This window comes from Carlito syrichta, unplaced genomic scaffold, assembly GCF_000164805.1.
Source record: "Carlito syrichta isolate Samal-C Ts95f unplaced genomic scaffold, Tarsius_syrichta-2.0.1 Scaffold314005, whole genome shotgun sequence".
Lineage (NCBI taxonomy): Eukaryota > Metazoa > Chordata > Mammalia > Primates > Tarsiidae > Carlito > Carlito syrichta.
Window position 1 is genome coordinate 41,648 of NW_007258101.1, and position 22,172 is coordinate 63,819.

Sequence of the window (22,172 nt, forward strand, 5' to 3'; positions counted from 1 at the left end):
TCTCGAACCCGCGGGCTCAGGCAATCCACTGACCTCAGTCTCCCAAAGGCGCGGGATTACAGGCTGAGCCACTGAGCCCAGCGTACCCCACACTTTTAAAATAAAAAATAAAAAACAAAACATTTTATCAATAACTCAAAAAATAACAGATACTGGAGAGGAGGTGGTGAAAACGGAACACTTCTACACTGTTGGTGGGAGTGTAAACTAGTGCAGCCTCTGTGGAAATCAGTGTGGCGATTCCTAAAAGCTCTAAAAATCGACCTTCCATATGACCCCGCATTTCCCCTACTGGGAATATACCCTGAAGAACTCAAATCACTCTATAAAAAAGACATCTGCACATGTATGTTTATCGCAGCATTGTTCACAATAGCAAGATCATGGAACCAACCATGCTGTCCATCAAGAGGACTGGATTTTAAAAAATGTGGTACATATACACAATGGAATATTACACAGTCATAAAAAAGAATAAAATCATGAATTTCGCAGCAACCTGGATGGAATTGGAGTTTATAGTACTGAGTGATCTCTCACAAAAACAAAGATCTGAGTATCACATGTTTTCACTCATAAGTGAACCTTATGAACAACTATCGTAATACTATAAGAAAAGGATTGACAGTGATGGGAAACCATGGGGGGGGCAGGGAAGGGAGGGGAGGTGGGATTAATGGTAGTCGATATCTGTCTGGGGACGGGGCGGGGCCACACCTCATCAACAAGGGTACCTGCATAATGCATATTTGTATATCTAACCCTTAACTGTACCCTACAATTTTTAAATAAAAAATATGTTTAAAAAAATTAAAAAATAAAACATTTCAGAGGTCTTTATATACATAAATCTAGTTCACTGTTTTTCACATCTGGTGGTGGTATACTGTATCAATGTAACATCCTTTATTAAATCATTCCTAATCAGCAGATATTCATGTTGTTAGGTTTTTTGCTCTGACAAATATCATTGTACATACATCTATGCACATACTTGAGCTTATCTACAGGCATGTACCACCACACCTAAATAACTTTTTAAAAATATATTTTAAGAGAGGAGGCCCCGGCTGGTCTTGAACTCCTGAGCTCAAGCAATCAATCCTTCTGCCTTGGCCTCCCAAAGTGCTGGGATTACAGGCATGAGCCACTGTGCCTAGCAATTTTGCCGAAATATCCTCCACAAAAGCTATACCAGTATATACCTAACACCTGGGACGCCTACAATTAGAGTGTCTACAATATGTGAATTTAGCAATACAGGCAATCTTGAACGTGTGAGTCTCCATCTTACTAACATTTGCCCTTCTCCATCCTACCTCAGTCTCCCATCCCTGGTCCTCTTTGTTCTCCTGCTGCCAGGACGGACTATAATTTTCCTACCCTCGCAACATTTCTATAAGTAAAAATTGAAGCCTCTTAACCTTTTCCTACCTCTGCTCTGTCTATTCCTGCCCGCAAACACTCAAGAAGCTGGAATCCCACACCTTATCCTTTTTCTCATCATCCCAAACATCTTTTTCTCCCTTCTGTCTTTTCCCTTGCTCCCTGCAGTCAAAGGGGTTACCTGGGACCCACCTGACCTCTGCCACAGGCACATGAAACTCAAGTGTGTGGTGGCTGGCGTTTCAGTGCAATGGCGAGGAACTGCCCCACCTCCCACCTCCATCACTCCCCACCAGAACTCAGAATGGGGTCTGTGGTTTCACTACCACGCGGATTCAGTTAGGTTGACTCTGATGGGCTTGTGGGAAACCCAGCCAGCCTGGAGAAAAGAGTTTTTGTAAGAAAGTGCATTCCAAATCCCAAACAGCAAGCTCGAACTTCTGGAATTAATATTTTGGTAGGCTAGAGAGGACACGAGTCCATTCATGGTGAAGATGGGGGCAGATAAAAGGCCAAATACTGCCCAACTTCCCTGTTTCTCCATTGTCCTTTATCTCAATGGTTGACCTTTCTATTTTTACTTTATGTTTAGATAGCTGCTAGTTTCTAAGATGCTAACTAGACTTTTTTTTTTTTAAGTTGGGGTTTCACTTTGTTGCCAGGCTGGAGTGCAGTGGCCTGATCATGGCTCATTACAGCCTCAATCTCCTGGGCTCAGGTGATCCTCTTGCCTCAGCCTCCCAAGCAGCTACGACTACAGATTCATGCCACCATGCCCAGCTTTCTTTCTTTCTTATTTATTTTTTGTTTTCTTTTCTTTCTTTCTTTTTTTAAATTGGAGTCTCACTCTGTCCCCCAGGCTAAAGTGCAGTGGCACGCTCATGGTCACCACAGCCTCGACTTTCTGGGCTCAGGCAATCCTTCTGCATCAGTCTTCCAAATAGCTGGAATTACAGGCACATGCCACCATGCCTAGCTAATTTTTTGATTTGTAGAGATGAGGTCTCACCAAGTTGCCCAGGCTGGTCTTGGACTCCTGGACTTAGGCAATCCTCTCACCTAGGCCTCCCAAAGTGCTGGGGTAACAGGCTTGAGCCACCGTGCCTGGTCTACTTTTATTTTTTATAGAAGCAAGGTCTCCTTATATTGCCCAGGCTGGTCTCAAACTCCTGAGCTCAAGCAATTCTCCCACCTCGGCCTCCCAAAGAGCTGGGATCACAGGCATGAGCCACTACACCTGGCCCAATACATTCTTAATTTAAGTTCTAAGAGCATATTTAAAAGGCAAAAACTCACAAGTTTTTAAAACAAGTTTCCACAAATTTTAAAATAAGTTTTAAAATAAGTTTAAAATTTTAAAATAAGTTTCCACAAATGTAGTGTTTCACATATCACAGTATTAATGCTAGTTTAATGTGGCATAAATATCAAAAGAAAATATTTTAGCCAACATTTCTGCTGTGTAAGGCCTACTTTAATTTCTGTCTTTTAAACATACAACACACAGACACACACAATTTTGAGGGCCCAGTATATATAAATCCTGAAAGACGTATCTTTTAACACATAAAACAAATCTTATTGGCTTGGCTGCTTTCACGTTTAACTGGTGTTTATTTACTAATTACCCTGAAATACTAGTATGATCTAGTGGAAAAAATACCCAGACTGAAGTTGGGAAGATTTAGGTGCACATTCTGTCTCTCAGGACCCAGTTTTGAAAGCTCAAGCAAGTCTTGGGCCTCAGTTGCCCCATCTGTAAAACAAGGGCATCAGTCCTCCTCTTGTTATCCAAGAATTTTGAGACTTACTTTCATACTATCTATGAGCAAAGAAGGAACAAGTTTACAGGGTTCATAGTTAACCTACTTATGAAGAAAGTAGGTATTAAAATATTAATTACACATAGACAGAGGCAAATATTTAACTGACTAAAGTGAGATCATCCAATGGTTTTGGTATAGGAAGTCAAGTTTTCTTGATAGTTGAGGGCTGTACCTCAAACTGGAACTAGAACTTCAAAGTGCTTTTTGATAGAAACTTTGCAAAAATAGCCATCATATGCTCTTCTAGCTATTAAAAATATTGAATTATTTTAAGGGTAACATTTATGTGTGTGAAGAGAAACTTGCATTTAAAGGCAGTATTTGAGAAGCACCAGGTGGGGCACGTTCACAATGCTTTAACCTAGGCAAGCACACAGGACCACACCACTCCCCAGTGTGATACCTTAGGTGATCAAGAGGTTCACAAGATGGATGTGTATCACCAGGAACACCAACCACTACTGACATATCAACATTTTACCGAGCTCTTTCCTTTCCAAGTCACATACTTATGTTCACTTATTTGGTTACTTTGATCTTTTTTGATGTTTGGCTTCTTCCTTCAACTTCATTGACATCTCAAACACACTGTTCACTTATCTTCAAGGCTCTTACTTTTGCCATCTGTTAAGTTCTCTTGTGGTTCTTAGTTTTTACATGAGATGGCTTTTGTAGATCTTATTTAACTAGAAAATTATTCTTTCATCAGCATGACTCTCTCTTTTTTTTTGAGTTGGAGTCTCACTCAGTCACCCAGACTGGAGTGCAGCAGCTGCTCCCGGCCACCGCAGTCTCAACCTGCTGGGCTCCGGCAATCCTTCTGCCTCAGCCTTCCAAGTAGCTGGAATTACAGGCATGCGCTACCATGCCCGGCTGATTTTTTCATTTATTGTAGAAATGAGGTCTCACTGCCCAGGCGGGTCTCGAACCCGCGGACTCAGGCAATCCACTCACCTCAGCCTCCCAAAGGCGCGGGATGACAGGCTGAGCCACCGAGCCTGGCTCATGACTTTCATTACATCATGTAATATTCTCTTCATAAGTGTCATACAGTCAGTTTCTAATCCCCAGGGGTATTGTTTGTGATAATGTTTTAGATATTGATGCTGCGTCTATACCTGGCACCACTCTGGAAATCTGTAGGGCAATGAAGGCACCAAGCATTCATGGAGCACAGCTTTTTTCACTTACAGTTTCACTGTATGTTACTGCCTATTTCTTTAAAGACTTTTGTTAAGAATTAAAAATGACTATAAAAGCCAAATAGTTGTTTAAAAACAATCAACCTAGCCAGGCTCAGTGGCTCAACCTATAATCCTAGCAATCTCACTAGCAATCAATGAAATGCAAATTAAATCAAAAGATGACATCACATATCAGAATGGCAAAAAAATAAATAATTCATCATATTTAATGTTGGTAACGCTGTGAGTAAACAGGCCCTGGAGTCACAAATGTTGCCGTGAGTATATTGCTAACCTATATCCTAGGAATTGTATTTCTTTTTTTCTTTCTTTCTTTTTTTTTTTTTGAGCTGGAGTCATCACCCAGGCTGGAGTGCAGTAGTAGCACGCTCACGGCCACTCCAGCGTTGACCTGCTGGGCTTAGGCAATCCTTCCACCTCAGCCTTCCAAGTAGCCAGAACTACTGGTGTACACTACCACACCTGGCTACTTTTTTGATTTATTGTAGAGAGATGAGGTCATGCTAAGTTGCCCAGGTTGTTCTCAAACCCATTGGCTCAGGCAATCCCCTCACTTCGGCCTCCCAAAGTGCTGGGATTACAGGCTTGAGTCACTGCACCTAGCCAGGAATTGTATTTCTAGGAAGTTTTCTTTGGAAAAAAAAAAAAAACTATCATAAAGAGACATCTACAATGTACTGTAGCACACTAAAAACCAGAGATTATCCATAACTTCTTTCAACTCAGCATTAATACAATGTCTATAATAGAATAATTTTAATTTGTTAAAAAGAACAAGAGTCTCAGCCTATAATTCCAGCACTTTGGGAGGCCGAGGCAAGTGTATTCCCTGAGCCCGCAGGCTCAAGACAAGCCCAGGCAACTTGGCAAGACCTTATCTCTATAATAAAAATAAAAAACTAGCTGGGTGTGGTAGTGCACACCTGTAGTTCTGGCTACTTGGAAGGCTGAGGCGGAAGGATCGTTGGAGCCCAGCGGGTCAACACTGGGGTGGCTGTGAGTGTGCCACTGCACTCCAGCCTGGGCGACAGAGTGAGACTCCACCCCCTCCCCAAAAAAGAATAAGATCGATATATCTGTATTGACAAAGAGAAATACCCAAAAGTGATTAATTTTTTTTTTTTTGAGTTGGGGTCTCCCTCTGTCGTCCAGACTAAGGTGCAGTGGCATGATCATGGCTCACTGTAGCCTTGAACGGTTGGTCTCAAGTGATCCCTCTGCCTCAGCCTCCTGAGTAGCTAGGACTACAGGTGTGCACTGCCATGTCCAGCTAATTTTTAAAATTTTTTTTGTAGAGAGAAGGTCTCACTACATTGTCCAAGCTGGTCTCAAGCAATCCTCCTGCCTTGGATTTCCAAAGTGCTGGATTACAGGTTGAGCCACTACATTGAGCCTAAATTTTTAAAAACGATTTTCAAAAACAGCAGTTATAATGCGTCCTTTAATAATACCCTTTTAGGTATACTTTTAGTCTAGAGATACTCAAAACTTAAAAGTTGTTTTGTGGAAGATGAGAATAATGAAGAACTTGCACTTTCTACAACTGTTATTAACCTCTTTTTTTTTTTTTTTTTACAAAAATCTACTACTTTCAAAATTTAACATTTTTTTAAAAGATCAAACAATTTTTAATGCTAATTTCCAGCAGCAATGAAAGTCTGGGAAAGAAAGACTCAAACCCAGATGACGGGCAAACCCATTATAGTCTTTCTGGAAGTCATCGTGGTGAACTGAGTCAAAAGTCTTGAAGTACATATAGCAATTTCACTTTCAGGAATTTATCATTAAAAAATAGTCAAAGATCCACTTGTATACCTAATCCTGAATTGCACCCCACATCTTTAAAAAAAAAAAGTCAAGAACATGAACAAAAGTAAGAATGTTTTCCACAACTTTTTGTATTATAGGCCAAAAAAAAAAAAAAAGAAAAAGAAATGCAAATGTCCAATGATAGTGTAGTGGTTGCTTAAATAAGCTATGACTCAGTCATGTGATGCCTCATATGAAACCGGTAACTTCATTTTGGAAAAGTACTTAATGGCCTGGGAAAAGTCCACTACTCCGCATCCCAAAGGGACAAAAGCAGGCTATGAAACAATAAGTACAACTGTGATCTAATTTTGTTAAATACACTTATACTAGTTCAGTAAATAAAAGATAGGAAGAATATAAACTAAATCTTGGAGTTTAATAATGGATGATGAATTATAGGGGACTTTCTGCTTTATGGTCTTTGTACTGTCAAATTTTATACGTGTTCTGTTTTTACATCAAAATTAAGATTTAAAAAGTATTTATGATGCAAAAATTTTCACAAATTTGGACCTGTATTTTCCTTAAATACTTCAAAATTGGCAAGATTTTACAAAGTCAATTTTTATTACATTGTTTAGTATCTTCGGAAGAAAAAGAAATATCTTCAAAATGTATACAAGCCTTCTGAAGTCTAGTATTACAAATTTCAATCCAAAAGGTCAACATTTTAGCATAACCTGATTATTGAAATGCTTAACTAAAGTCAGAGATAAACACACCTGAAAACAGTCACTGAATCTGAGAGGGAACCAACAGCAACATCAGGGTAGGAATTTCGATCAAGGTCCATATTTCCCGCAATCGAATATCCAAAGTAAGGTGATGTGCCCTCGAGAACCTGAAATACATAGGGCATCAGAATGGACACCGGGCCACCAAAAAAAGCTTCTTAGCTGTGCTTTGAAAAAGACAAACAAGTTTCTCTTGAACTGAGTTCAAGAGTTCACTTGTAAATAAATTATATTAAATTATAAGTCGGTTATTAAGTACACATATGTAATAATTCATACATTTTATTTCATAAAAGTCATCTGATTTACACAGTATCTCAAAAGAGAGTCAATTTAATGTGTTTGTTTATTAAGTCAATCAGTTATTTCAAACCAAACTTTCCCTACAAAGGTCTTATTTTTCTCAAAAGAAATTTTAAGTTTTTGGTGTCTAAATTCTCCATGTAATTACTATTGTCTATTTTGTTTGCCCAGTTTCATCCCTACTCATGCTGCTAAAAGAAGTATCTCACATTTCCACCTCAATATGTTGTCAGAATAGAACAACATTCTTTTACTTTAGATTACTTTAATTCCTGTCTAAGAAATTTTACAATGAAAACAATCAGGTCATTGCATTGTGTACTAACTTCTAGTAACACACCTTTTAAAAAACAAAATTCATACTATTGTAGACTTGTAAGTAAAATAGAATTAGTGTGAAAATTCACTTAAACCTAAATATTCTACTGTAAGGAAAAAAGCTGAGACTCTAGTTGTAGATATCAGTCACTTGGTTACCTGTGTTGGTTTAGTATTTATTCCATTTGCGGATCCATGATAGATAAAAACTTTTCCCATGTCATCATAGGGAGCGCCAACTGCAATATCTGTTGACATCATATTTTTTAAAATATTACATTTTAAAATAAGACAAACACAATGGATATTATTATTAAAACAACCAAATAAGCCACCCATAAATTATAACCATTGCACCATTTGTTATCTACCTGGGTATCCATCTTGATTAATATCTCCAATATTTTTGACTGCAATACCAAACATAGAATCTTTGGTTCCATTAAGACGAATTGGCTTGACATTATTCCATCTGCCTTGCTGGTTCATGTAGACATATACTGCACCTCCAACTTCTCCATCTCTATCAAAATACTGTGGGGCTCCAATAACTATATCTTGCCACCTAAAAACATAACGAGGAGGGAAAACCGTGAACCTTCAGCAAAAATACCAGCAAACTTACAGAGAATACCATCAGTCCAGGTACAAAGGACACAAAGAGATATAACAGAAAGAACCTCAAATATAGAATTTATGACTTAATTAAAATATATTTAAAAAATCAAGTTAGTCTTTAATAAACGCCCCCAAGAAAAAAGTTGAGGGTAAGCTCTCAAAGCCAGTTCCTCAACTTAGAACTGTAGTACAGCAGGACTCCCAGTAAAAACCCCACTGGTTCTACTCCACCCCACCTGACACCAACATTCATAGACTTATTTTTGACTTTGTCACTAATTCCTATTTTCAACAGGATATTCTTGATGTTCCAACAGCTCCTTAAGAAACCATAGAACTGAATCACATATGTGCCATTTCCAAGCTGATTTTTTTCAAATTTTAATTCTCATGGACCCATGATCCCAAGACTCGAATAAACATGTAATCCTATATACTGAGAAGGGTAATAAATGTCTTCTGCCATCATACAAATGATGAAGATGGAATGATAAAAATCTGGTAGCAAAAATACTCTGAATCAATGTACCTGAAGTGAAGGCTCTTCTCAAGACCTACAGAAGTCAGATAAAGAAGCAATGACTCACAGCATAAAATAAGCTGAGACATTCTTACCCATCTTTGTTGAGGTCCACCACAGCCACGTCATAGCCAAATGAAGAGGCCAGACCTTCCCCATCAAATATGTGCTCAGGAAGGAGATGTGCAGACTTCATATCTCTTTTTAGCAAAACCACAGCTCCACTGTGATTGGCTCTTGGAGCACCAGATACAAAAGTGATTTCATCTTTAGAAACAATACCTTTCCCTGAGTCCAAAGAAAAGCCTAGAAAAACAAAATATAGCTTCTCACATCAATCCTGTATATATTTCAAAAGGTCTATGACATTGGGAACTCCAACATTCCCTTTTCCTCCGGCTTCCTACCCCCTTTTTCCTCCTGACCATCCTGCCAGATATCACATTTATAACGTGAGTTACAGAGCTAAGAGATTTGACGTAAGGAAAAAGTACTGGGGATAATTCACTGCTTTCTATGGATATTAAGACTTAAAGGAAAGCATCTATGCTAGTTAGCATTTGCATACCTTGAATTGTGAAGTAGTCATATATCTTAAAAATCAATTTGCACCTTTTTTTTTTTTTTGAGTCAGGGTCTCACTCTGTTACCCAGGCTGGAGTGAAATGGCACAATCATGGCTCACTGCAGTCTCCAAGCTAATCCTCCCACCTCAGTCTCCAGAATAGCTGAGACTACAGGCAAGTGTCACCATACCCAGCTAATATTTTAATTTTTTTGTAGTGATGAGGTCTCACTATGTTGCCTAGGCTGGTCTAGAGCCCCCAGGCTCAAGCAGTCCTCTTACTTCTGCCTCCCACACTGCTGGGATTATAGGCATGAGCCGCTGTGCCCAGCTCACACTCTATTTTAATATTGGAACTGTGGTAAAAGATCAAGTTGGATACTAAATTATCTAGGAATAATTCAGTTATGTTACATTATATACACAGAGACACTGACTTGTAGCATAATTGAGTGCATGTTATAGGGTCCTGCTGTAATGTGATGACCAGTATTTTTACATCAATAACTTCTATATTAACCAATCTCCTTGGTAATCAGGCAAAAACAAATGCAAACACCATTAATATACCATAGATAGCATTTGATTATTTTGGACCAACTTAGTTCTCAGACATAAACATGCCAACGACACCATGACTGATGACATAGCATTTGAGAACCCAGTATAAACAATAGAGGTGAGGAAGTTGTCACTGATATCAGTTACATACTTGTTCAGAAAGGATAAAACAGAACACCCAATTGTAAGCATCAGACAGGATGTTAGATTACAAATACTGAGATCTGGTGAAAAGCAGATATAAATGCCCATATCAAAACCATTCAAAGTAGGCATATCTTTCTGCAGAACGGTGAGGCAGATGCAGAATAACATAAGCTCACCCTTTTCACTGGGTTTTATTTATGAAAAGCTCACCACTACCGTTGCAGTTCTCAAATTGTAAAGTGAGTTAAAAATACGATGAGCCGCAAATTTAGAATAGGGTGACATAATCGAATCCAGCTCTGAGAACCATCTGGCCGCAGAGCCTCAACCATGGCATGCTTTTCATGTGTGCTTCACTTGCAATGAAACAGAAAATAAAAAGATGTATGCTCTGTATGGATCAAAAAAATTTTTAAATGACCATGACCAAGACAATTTATTTGTCATCGCAGAGGTCACAAACCTAGGTAGCTATTCATCATCACATCAGGGGATGTGTCAGGCTGTTCCCTGGGAGGCCGGGTTTTATAAACAAACTGATCGGGATCTGTATAGGAAACGCTGGTCAAAAACAGCAGGCCTGTACACATGCACGGGATGGAAGAGATTGAAGAAAAAGTTATTATGCTTAGGAAGAGGCAGGATGGCCATGGACAAGATCGACGGGTGATGAGGCCACCACTGCAACCGGCAAGCTGCTCTCTTTGCCAGCTTCCAAAACCTCAGGCAGATTGTTTTATTCCCCAGACAAGAAATGACAGATTCACACACAGCACGAACAAGCAAAACATTAACAATATACACTTGATTTCTTTCTCAGACATACACTTTGGAGGAAATCCATTCTAAAAGTGACAAATGTGGTTTTTTTCCTTCTCTTTTAGTTTTATTTTAAAGATGTGGGGTACAATTCAGGGTTAGGTGTACAAGTGTTCATTATGCAGGCACCCTTGTTGATGAGGTGTGTTCCCCCTCCCCTGGCAGATTCCCACTTACTGTCAGTGACAAATGTATTCAATAAAAAAAAATTTTTTTAAACCTTCATATTTTCCTATGTTCTAATAGCAACTATGCTTATACAATCCATGGGCATCTATCTTAAAGACCAAAGTATTCGTTTCTTGGCTAGAGCAAGTAAAATTAAATATTTCTCATCATAAATAATCCCTAAGCCATGCACTTGAAGAGAGAGGTTGTTCGTTAAAATATGTTCAAATAAAATGTGGGCTTGTTGGTAATATTTATCTTGAAAATGATTTTTACCTTAAAAACCCTTGTTTAATACTTGAGACTGCAAGCCACTCTCCCCTGGGCTACCTTCCTGTCCTGGAGGGTCACCAGCATGCCATTCCCTTGCCTAGCTGCTTCCCACCCTCTGTGCTTTCATGAGAGTTGCTCTCCTTGGCTGCGGGATTAATAGTGTGAACTTCGGCCAGAAAATAAAGCTCTTTAAATCAGTTTTACTCACCAGTAAAAACAGGACAATAAAACTTATTTTATAAGTATGGTAGCTATGTAAGACACTAAGAATAGTAACCGACTCATAGCACACAGTAGGTACTTAAAGCAATAAGTATAATTTTTCTCTTTCTTCGATACCTTCATATCAAGTTTTTATTTTTAGAGGGATGGAGGAGTGTATGAAAAGTTTTTTAAAAAAAATTTACAGTATTGTTTGCACATATTTATACAATTAGAACAACTCCTTGGTGCATGTTTATTAGCACATTGTTTGAAATTATTCATATATCTATAACTGTTTTTTCCTTTTTTAACCTTCCATTTTTTATTAGTATTCTAGCATAGGATAGGCTAGCATAGCATTCTCATCGTTAAAAAATAGGTTACTATTTAGGTTTAGAAGATTTTTTACATTTTTTTCTAAGAAATGCACAGTAATTATTCTTTATGTCAACTCATACCAAGAATTAAAGCTTTTAAAAGGCTTTGTGTAATTACCATAATGCACATGAATAACTTAAGACACCCATTAGTAATGCAAACAAGCCTTAGGACTTGAGGAATTGGCACTTAGATACAGTCTGGGTGTCCTCAAAGCTGCTTTAACCGTCCTGCTCAGGCTCAGCTTGAAAGCCCCCATGCCACCTACCAGGGCCCTGTGACAATGGGGGTCCCAATCCCGGAGTAGGTCCAAACCTCAGAGAACAGCAATCGCAGAGGGTCCTGACCAAGAGTAACTTTATTAAATGTCGCTCTTAAGAGTATCTCTGGAAAGAGGCACTGAACACAGAGGGAAGGCAGCTCAGCTTACTGCGAACACCCGTGCACTTTTTCCATGGTTGTATGAACGGCCTGTTTCAGGTTACAGAGGCCGCCATTAGCTCAGGGACAGACTTCCAAGTGAGAGGGAAGATAGGCGATTTTAGGTGATAACAGGTTTCTTCCCCCTTGGAGGAAGCCCAGGTCAGAAGGGAAGAATCCCAGGCATTGGTTAGGTTACCTCCTCAGCAAGGCTTATCAAGTTACAGCAAATTAGTCACAGGCCCCTGGCTCCACCTGGCCTCTCCTCAGCCCAGACAGTCCAGGGGCTGTAGGCCCTGGGAGGGAGCATCATACAAGGTGTCTGAGAAGGTAGGCACCATCTGCACCCGCTCCTACCTAAGTAACTGTTAGCAGGAACAGGAACAAGACTTTCATCATGCTCAGTCTCTCCACCAACTTCATAAGGCCCATCTTCAAAGATGTTCATGTCAAAAAAAGTGTTATTCTTTTGCTCTACACGAACAATCCCTGAAGGAATGAAATGGCAAAGACAACAACAAAAAAAATGAAGATGACACAAAATAAAATAAATGGTTCATAATAAACATCCTCCATGTTATCACTGATTGCAGGAAGAAAAGTTTGGAGGAAAAAAAAGGCAGAAAGACAGAGATGACTTTGAGGATGTTAAATATGTTTGCATAAATTTTTATGTGAAAGAAATGTGTAAGAGTAATTTTTAAAATGTCCCATGCATTTTCTTGAACTATCTTTAAAATGCCATGAAACTAGATGGTAAATGGAATGTTTACTTAGTTAGGAAAATGTATAGAAAACAAATTTTTTAAATGACACAAACTTGATATGTTATGTGCTTTGTAATCCTAAATCAATTTGCCTTTTCTCTGTAGTATAAAAGTAAAACATACTAACCTATTCTTTAAATCATTTTAACTAAGATTTCATTTTTTAAAAATTCTTAAATTAATCATTTAAAAGATAAAATTTCATATAAGAAGCTCAAATCACTATATGACCCCCCCCCTTTTAAATGGCAATGTTTCAGGACAGAGTTTAGAAAGTAGGTAAGACATACATAATTGGTGGGCGTTTTTGTTGTTTAGTTCTATTATATATGGCATCTATTCTTGCTAAAATAAAACTCTTCTAAATTCAACATGTTATTTTAATTAGGTCAAAATAACCTAAGAAATACTCTTACATGAAAGATTCTGTTGGGGTGGGAGAGTGCGCAAAGGGAATTACCCTTGAAGGCAGCTATGGTTGACATACAGAGAAAGGTGCTCTCAAGAATTATTTCTAGCAGGAATTCAAACCTGGAAATTTTTGAATGGAAAGGAAAACATTTTCTTAAGTTTTTCATAATGAATGAAAATGTTATATGATTTATTTTAATACATTTCTCAAAAATGTCTTCTTTTTTGTGATTTTCTTCATCATGGATTAGAGTTAGGTTGTCTTTATGACACAGCAGTTTCCTACACCAGCTTAATTTCTTCAGCGAAGTTACAGAAACTGACTAGGTTTATTCAGTCAAACAATGTGGGTCATTTTCCTCCCAACTTCCCAATGTCTCCTTTTACCCACACAATAATTAAACTTTTCCTCAAGTTATCTAAAATTATTGTCTCAAAAATCCCCAATTTGCCTGTCATCTCCCCTTCTAACTTTCCTGCATTATAAGCAAAACATGGCCTTCAAAGATAATGTATAATGAGATAAATGTCCTATTAATACACTGCTATTTGTACACACAAACTGAAAACTCCTCAGTTTTCAGATTGCCCACTTAAAATGAAAACATCTAGCTTCATGAGAGAGGCAAATAGAAAACAGCAAAAACTACTGTTAATTATTATATTGCTGCAAAAAAGTTAACTACTTGTATTCATGTAAAGTACTGGGAGAGGGAACAAAATCAACACTCAAACATATATCCCACCATTTTCTTAAAAATCATATCATTTAGAGATTTTTAATAACCTACCCTCCTATTATAATATACAAATACCTTACAACACATTTTGTTTTAACTTAAAATGTACTAAATCATGCTGTCTATTACAGAAATGATGCAGACATTCTAATCTCTATTTCTATAAATACAAAGGTCATACCTTTCCAATTATAAGTGCCTGGGGCTCCAAATACAATGTAATGAAAGTCTTTAGTAAAAGTGGCTGCTACACCTTGCTGGCAAGAGCCAAATTTTTCATGACCTCTCAGTCGGCCATCACAAAAGCTCCAGTCTCCCCCATCCATGTCATCTTCAATCCTGAGATTTTGGCTCAGGACATAACACCTCCCAAAGATGTCTCGGGACTCCTGCTTCGTATTAACATGTTGCCTTTTTTCGTAACGATGAGCACACGTCTATAAACAGATGGAATAAAGTAGCCCACTCATGTCTATAAAATCTGTTTTTTAAAAATTACAAATTGATACAATTGTCAATAAAGAGGCTAATTCTCAATAGGGCGACTCAGCATGTCCCCATCCTGGGACTGTACCCCAAACCAGCAAATCTTCCTCAAAGTGGCATGAAAGAGACCGTTACCAAGCACAGAGAAACCAGAACTTCTGACTCGTTCTCACTCAAAGAATAAAGCTCTAGTCTAAATATTGAATGACAATCTATATCCACAGGCAATTTATTTGTAAATTTACCTGTCACATAAACAAAAGGAAACACCTTATTTTATGTGCTTAATTTAATTGACTTTTAGTGACTGTACATACCGTCACATCAATGTGAAAGTAAGTAATTATGTTCTAGAGGAGAGAAATCATGGACATTTTTCAAAAAGATCAAACAAAGACATTTTCCTTTTACCCATACTATTTCCTTGTAATCAGTCCTAACTTACACTTTGAGCTCTGGGATTATTTCCCTGAATATGCCTATTTTACAAAGGCAGAGAGAATTGTTCAGCTGAAAGCAATGAAATAATCTCTATAATTTCTCCAGGGTATTCAGGGCCACTCTCTATGTAACTCAGACTTAAAATACTTTATAATAGTCAAGTCAATTTCCCATAATGCATTTCTTAAATATGAAAATTCAATGTTCACTGAAATTTTCACTTTTCTCAAAATTCTTTATAAATTTTGTTGCATCGGGCCAGGTTCGGTGACTCAGCCTGCAATCCCAGCACTTTGGGAGGCCGAGGTGAGTGGATTGCCTGAGTCCGTGGGTTCGAGACCCGCCCAGACAACTTGACAAGACTTCGTCTCTACAGTAAATCAAAAATTAGCCAGGCATGGTAGCACGCGGCTGTAGTTCCAGCTACTTGGAAGGCTGAGGCGGAAGAATGGCTGGAGCCCAGTAAGTTGAGGCTGCGGTGGCCAGGAGTGTGCCACTGCACTCCAGTCTGGGTGACAGAGTGAGACTCCAACTCAAAAAAGAAAAAAATAATTTTGTTGCAGCAACCAGATTTTGAAAGAGACAAAAAAATCATCATATTCTATTATGAAAGTCATTTTCAAGGCCATCTAGCATAATCTACCTAACAAACTATCTCTTCTATTTGAAGAAGATCAGAATAAATAATGAGAGTTTAAAATTATTCTGTATTACTTTCTAAGACTACTCCCATATTTTAAAAAATATCTATAAAGCCACAAAGTTCCTAGGACACAAACTGCTCAGTTCTATTTTTGTTGTTGTTATTTATTTTTTTGAGCCAGGGTCTCATTCTGTCGCCCAGGCTGGAGTGCAGCGGCATGATCATGGCTCACTGCAGCCTTGACCTCCTGGGCTTAGGCGATCCTCCACCTCCACCTCAACCTCCAGAGTAGCTGGGACTATAAGCGCATGCCACCACACTCAGCTAATTTAAAAAACTGTGTGTGTGTGTGTGTGTGTGTGTGTGTGTGTGTGTGTGTGTGTAGATGAGGTCTTAACGCATGCCACCACACTCAGCTAATTTAAAAAACTTTGTGTGTGTGTATGTGTGTGTGTGTGTGTGTGTAGATGAGGTCTTATAATGATCCTCCCACCTCAGCCTCCCAAAGTGCTGAGATTAGAGGCGTGAGTTACTGCGCCTGGTTGGATTTTTGTTTTAATACCATCTAAAGTTTTAGAGATATCCATTAAAGGTTTACTAATAAGTTACTTAAACTTAAAGCTCCAAAGAAAAGAGGTTGTATGACTGATTCAAAAAGTATATCAGTAAAAATAATGCTTTGATTTCTTCTTGATATCCATCCTTGCTTTAAAGCAGTAAGTTTTCAAGAATGCATACTCTCTGTACACAGGGACGGTCTGCTTTGTCCCTTGTTATAAGCCTGGTGCTGGCAGGTAACCAGCCCTCCAACATTGTTAATGAACACGTGTCTCTACACTTACCACAACTTTGCCTCCTGGACCTTGACTTTGTACGGTGACTCCCATCCACTGATCTTCCTTGCTTTCCGACATAGGGTCAGCTGTGGAAAGCAGCACAGTTAGCACTTCCGAATGATGGCACAGGCTAGGAGCCACAGAGGAACAAAAATACAAGTAACTGTTTCCAAATGGCCTTGACTCTGAGTCTAGCTACTTAGTAAACTCAGTTTCTCAATCCAGAAAATTATTTGCATCTCAAGGAAATGGAGCAGTGGTTTCTGGTAAGAATCTTTTATAATATTCTATACATAAAATACATAGCTCTATGTCATGGCCTCTTTTGTCCAACAATCTCTTCCGCCCTCTCCTAACACCCAGCACCCTGAATACAGAAAGGTACTTGAAAAGTATATGACTAAGGAGTAGCCCTCCAAAATATGTCCCTTAAAGTGACAGCATAAAATGCAGTTTCCAAATCCAATTAACAGAAAGTGAGCATTTTTCTATGTACTCCCAATTTTGTTACATGACAGCAGGAACTGTTCTTTTCTTTACTGGAGACGGAAGATAAGGTCTCAGATTTACTTAGGATCTCTCAGTTGACAAGATATCATTTATCAATACCAAAAAGGAGAGCTATTTTTAGGCAACAGAGAGAAAAACCACAAATACCACTATGTGTTCATTTTGGCATCAATTTAAACCCACTGTATGACCCTATATCTAATTTTTGCCTGCCTCAAGGAGGAGCAAGACAGGCATGATTTTCAATCTGAATCATTAAAAAATATGAAAACTAAACAACTTTAAGCAGACAGAAGGAAAAATGCCAATGTTGAACAAAAAGTGAATAGATTACCAACAGGTTTATTTCTTTTCTTTATAGGTCTATGCATTTTGTAAGTTTCCTACAATTAACATATATTATTTTCTAACCAGTAAAATATAACACATTTCTAAAAGATGAAGAAGCAAGAGATGAACATAAACCAGAATCTGCAAATCTACTTAGAGTAAGCATATCAAATGCGGTTCAGCTAGAACTTCTCAGTACACTAACTGCTCAACCTATAGGAAACCAGGTACACCGGATATTCACATGCCTATGTTATGGCATTTTCTACATACCCAGAGTCCTTACAAAATAAGTCTCTATCTGAGGGGAAATTGTACCCATGCTTTTTAGCACTCATTTCAGAGGGATCTGATGTTTAAAATAGTCTCTCTCCCAAATACTTTAACAGCACGTGAGAACTGCTGGCCACTGAGTATAAGATACGCACATTCAATTTTCTTCGCTGCCATAAATTCAGTTTTCAACAGCCTCCTGTAGAACCTCAATATATCACTAGGTGGCAACATCAATATACCATATTAGCTTAGAAACCAGGGTTAGGAGGAGCAGCAAAACGCTGCATCCCAGTATGACTCAGAAAGGCAATATTTTCAGGGCAAATAAAAAACAGTTAAGACTGATACAATTAAAGGGGGTCTTCTCTGCAAGAATAAAACCAATGCTTGTTTCCCCCTTCCTTCCTCATGGAAAGGGCAAGTGGGGTACAGACGAGCTGGCCAAGTGAACCTCAAGGGAGGACAGAGGAACGCACCGTCGTTATCAAATTCAATACGCGTGCATGGCCCCCGGGAGGTGATGTCGCAGCTATACAGGCCTCCTGTCCTGTTGGCCTTCTGCAGCGGAAGTGCTTCTGCCCGGGGAGCCCCCACGAGCAACCTGTTGATGAAAAAGAGAGAATTTGGAGATTTCAATGTAATATATATTTGACATTTAAATCGGTCAGAACCATGAGATGGTGAGATTATCCTTTGTCAAGAAGCCCACTAATTCTTCTTACTTCCTGGCTCTCCTGTCATGTCAGAAGAGTTAGGCTGTGAGGGAGAATGAAGGGTAGAGTCCCGTGGCTGAGCTTGTCCTATAGAGATAGTGAAACAAGGGAAAAGTATGTCTATCTCACATAGTATCAGCAATTCTCGCTGGGTGTGATCTGGTATTTAAAAGACACGTTTTGGGCCAGGCACAGAAGCTCACGCCTGTAATCCCAGAGTTTGGGGAGGCTAAGGTGGGAGAATCATTTGAGGCCAGGAATTTGAGACCATTCTGGGCAGCAAAGTAAAAACCACAGGTCTATAAAAAATAAAAAAAACTCGCCAGGTGTGTTAGTATGTGCCTGTAGTCCCGGCTACTTGGAAGAATCGCTTGAGCCCAGGAATTCAAGGCTGCAGTGAGCTGTGATTATGGCACTGCACTCCAGCCTGGGTGACAGAGTGAGACCCTGTCTTAGAAAGAGAGAGGAAAGAGGGAAGGAGGGAAGAGAAGGAAGGGAGGGGAAGGAAGGAAAGAAGGGAGAGAGAGAGAGAAGAATAAAATACATACTTTCATAGAGTATGATCCCTAATCATATTCTAAACCAAGGCTATCATATGGAACTCAACAGAAAAAACAAATTATACTTCAGACACTGGGAGGAAAGAATGGTCACACTAAACTTAATAAGTAATAATATGTCAATTTCTAAGTTTCCTTGTAAGTTTTCTACAATTAACATATATTATCTAACCAGTAAAAAATAACAAATGCTATTTCTAAAAGATGAAAAAGCAAGAGATGAACATAAACAAGAATTTGCAAATCTACTCAGACCAAGTATTATCAAACGAGGTTCTGCTGGAACTTGTCAGGTACCCTGGATGTTTACATGCTTATGTTATGGCATCTTCTAGCTTCCAAAAACAACACAAGGTAGTTTTCAAGGTAATTTTGACTATATCCTAGATCTTCAATTTATACACTGATTTAGAACCTAACATTTGCCTAAGATACAACTCAACTGAATTACTACTCTCTTGTAGTCTTGGCCTCTTTCCAGTTCTTTCCCCCACTCCCCCAGCTTTATATGGTATAATTGACAAATAGAAAGTATATATATTTAAGGCACACAACTTGATGTTTGTCTTTCCAGGTTGCTTCTTACTTCCTGGCACTCTTGTCATGTCAGAAGATCTCAACCAATCTCATCTAATCAATCTCCACAAAGGATTCAGGGTGATCAGTGCAGCTCTACTTATAAATCAGGCGCTCTAATAGTCCTTCTTCCTTCCCTCCCCAGTGTTCTTATTATCTCCTATAAGGGGGGGCTCCAATTAAAACCCATAATCTTTACACCTTCAGTATCTCACAGCCAGACATGCTCTTTAGAGACCCACTATCTTGCTGCTGGGTTCCTTTGGCTAACACCCTTTAGTCGGCACAAGGTTTACAGTCTTTGGGGTCTGGCTGGCTAATGGAACAACTAGGAGGACGAGAAACAAAGAGAAAGGACACACATATGCCTGGACAGAGAAACCAAAAGCTGAAAGTTTTGGAAACAAGGCTGGAGCCAGGGAAAAGGGCCGGGAACACAAACCTGCACAAACAATAAAGCCCACAACAGAAGACAAACTACTCTCAGCCTTCGAGAAACCCACAAATCTCAGATGCAAAAGCAAAACAAACAAAAAAGAACACAATCCAAACAGTCTCTAGTACCTCCACCCCTGCTGGATCCCAATAAAGGACTCAATGTATTTTTTTAAACCAATACAATGCAGCAGGTGCAACAGGACGCAAAATGCTCTTAGAAAACAGGAAGGGGAGCCAGACTATGCCCAGGGAGGGGCAGCGCAAAGAGAATGAGGGGTGGCTCGTAACTTGTGGCCCTAGCGAGGTCCTTCCTCCCAGATTCCTAGACAGTCCGGGCAGCTTCTGCCTCCAAATTCGTTCTATATTTGAAGGCACGAGACAGCACACACCAAGATACAGCACTGAAATGGATACTTAGAGAAACCGGGGCAGTGTCCCTGGAGAGCGCAGAGGTAAGGCCAGGGAACTCAGGGTCCACCCCATGGGTCCCCCCCACACTTATTCCAAGAATGCTGTCCCCAATCCCAGGAGCTCCAGCAAGTACTTGAGAGGTGAACCAGCCTAGACTGTGAAGTCAATGCGTTCAATGACCATACTTGGCGATGCCAGGATGGGGCCGTGTGCTGGATACTGAGGGGGATGAACAGGGTGCAGAATCACAGGACTTGAGCAGAGGAGCCCCTGACAGAGCATCCAGCCCTCCAACTTTACAGGTGAGGAAACAGAGGCCCCGAGGGAGCTTAATCACTCTGTTCCCAAGATCTCGCTGCTGGTTGGTAGCAAGGACAAAAATCCGGGCAATGTTGTCTCCATTCCTTTAAAAGTCTTCTTAGGAAACAAAATCCAGGATTTTAAGGAGTTTATAACCTTAGTTGAAAAGGCAAAACACACAAATGAAACATTGAAACAAAAACTGTTCTGGATGCTGACAGGTTTAAGACTAGATACAGACAAGTTGTGGAAAGGAAGAATCCAAGTAATTGCAGTTGGGTGAGGGGAGGGAGGGGAAGAGATTTCCTGTAAAGGTAACAACCTGCAAAGAGAAGGCCACAAAAAGCAGGAGTCCTGATGCTGTCTTCTCTAACCGTTTCCTCTTCTCACCCACACTCAAGGAGGCTCCTAAGCTACCTTAGGCAAGCATGGGGCTTGTTATCTCCTGTCTATCCCACTCCCTCATTCTTTCACTTATTCATTCAACAAGCATTCATCAAGAGGCTCTTAGGATAAATAAGGGAATTGCCCTCACCCCTCAAACTCTGGTGTGGGGGGACCTGATTCATAAGCAGGTCATTCAACCAAAGGGAGGTAGAGGCGAGAGGATCAGACAGTGCTGTGAATGCCAACACCTGCTGGGGAAGGATGGGCGTCACCAAGAGATGATAGCAGGGCTGGAGGTGGCCATGTGAAAGGCACAGCATGGGCAAAGCCCACAAGGAAGAAGTCAGAGGAAACTGAGGATCAGCAGCCAGGTCGGCAGAGCCCTGTACTTGGGGGATGAAAGGTCTAAGAGACTCACATCCACAGAGCCCCAGGCCTCCAACACCTATCATGTCCTGCAGGATATACCTGCTTTCCAGGGGCCTGTGGTTAGAAAGCAGTGGGCCTGCACAGTGGCTCATACCCGTAATTCCAACACATGAAGATTGCTTGAGCTCAGGAGTTTGAGATCAACCTGGGTGACAAAGTGAGACCTCATCTCTACAAAGAAGTAAAAAAAACAAAACAAAACGCAAAATAGCTGGGCATAGTAGCGCACGCCTGTAATTCCAGCTACTTGGGAGGCTGAGGCAGAAAGATAGCCTGAGGTCTCCAGAAGGTTAAGGCTGCACTGAAATACATACGTACAGAATAAAGATATAAGAAATAAGTAAATGGAGAGTCCTTCAGAGCAGGGCTGCTTCCTCCAGCCCCTTTTCTCCTTGGTGCCTCTATCCTCTCTACTTGTTCACTTTGCCTGGGTAGCTAATATGTGGGGACTAAGAGCAGGCACTGAGCTCAAATTTGTTGGCTGGTTATAGAGGCTCTGGCGACCAAGTTTCCCATGTACCCGCGCCAAGCTCTTGTGGAAGAGGGCCTCCCGTTTTACATGCAGCAGCTACTGGAAATGAAAGCAGACCACATGGAAGGATGGAAGCAGCAGGGGGGTTTGGGGGAAAAGGACAACAAATTTGTAAAGAGACTTCCACAA

The 22,172-nt window shown here is 39.8% G+C and overlaps 1 protein-coding gene across 3 annotated transcripts in view; it reads right to left on the bottom strand.

Annotated features, from left to right (window-relative positions):
• The window catches only part of ITGA6 (integrin subunit alpha 6), an 83,869-nt gene that overhangs the window by 27,343 nt on the left and 34,354 nt on the right, over nt 1-22,172 (bottom strand). For 2 of the 3 annotated variants that reach the window (XM_008070752.2, XM_008070751.2), the window contains exons 2-9: nt 18,174-18,298; nt 16,588-16,667; nt 14,357-14,612; nt 12,615-12,746; nt 8,818-9,028; nt 7,956-8,149; nt 7,744-7,832; nt 6,952-7,070 (exon numbers count right to left, since the gene is read on the bottom strand). In XM_008070752.2, the coding sequence (XP_008068943.1) occupies nt 6,952-7,070; nt 7,744-7,832; nt 7,956-8,149; nt 8,818-9,028; nt 12,615-12,746; nt 14,357-14,612; nt 16,588-16,667; nt 18,174-18,298 (1,206 nt within the window). Of the gene's footprint in view, nt 1-6,951; nt 7,071-7,743; nt 7,833-7,955; nt 8,150-8,817; nt 9,029-10,458; nt 10,576-12,614; nt 12,747-14,356; nt 14,613-16,587; nt 16,668-18,173; nt 18,299-22,172 lie in introns of all 3 variants that reach the window. The other variant, XM_021718905.1, reaches the window with a different exon arrangement.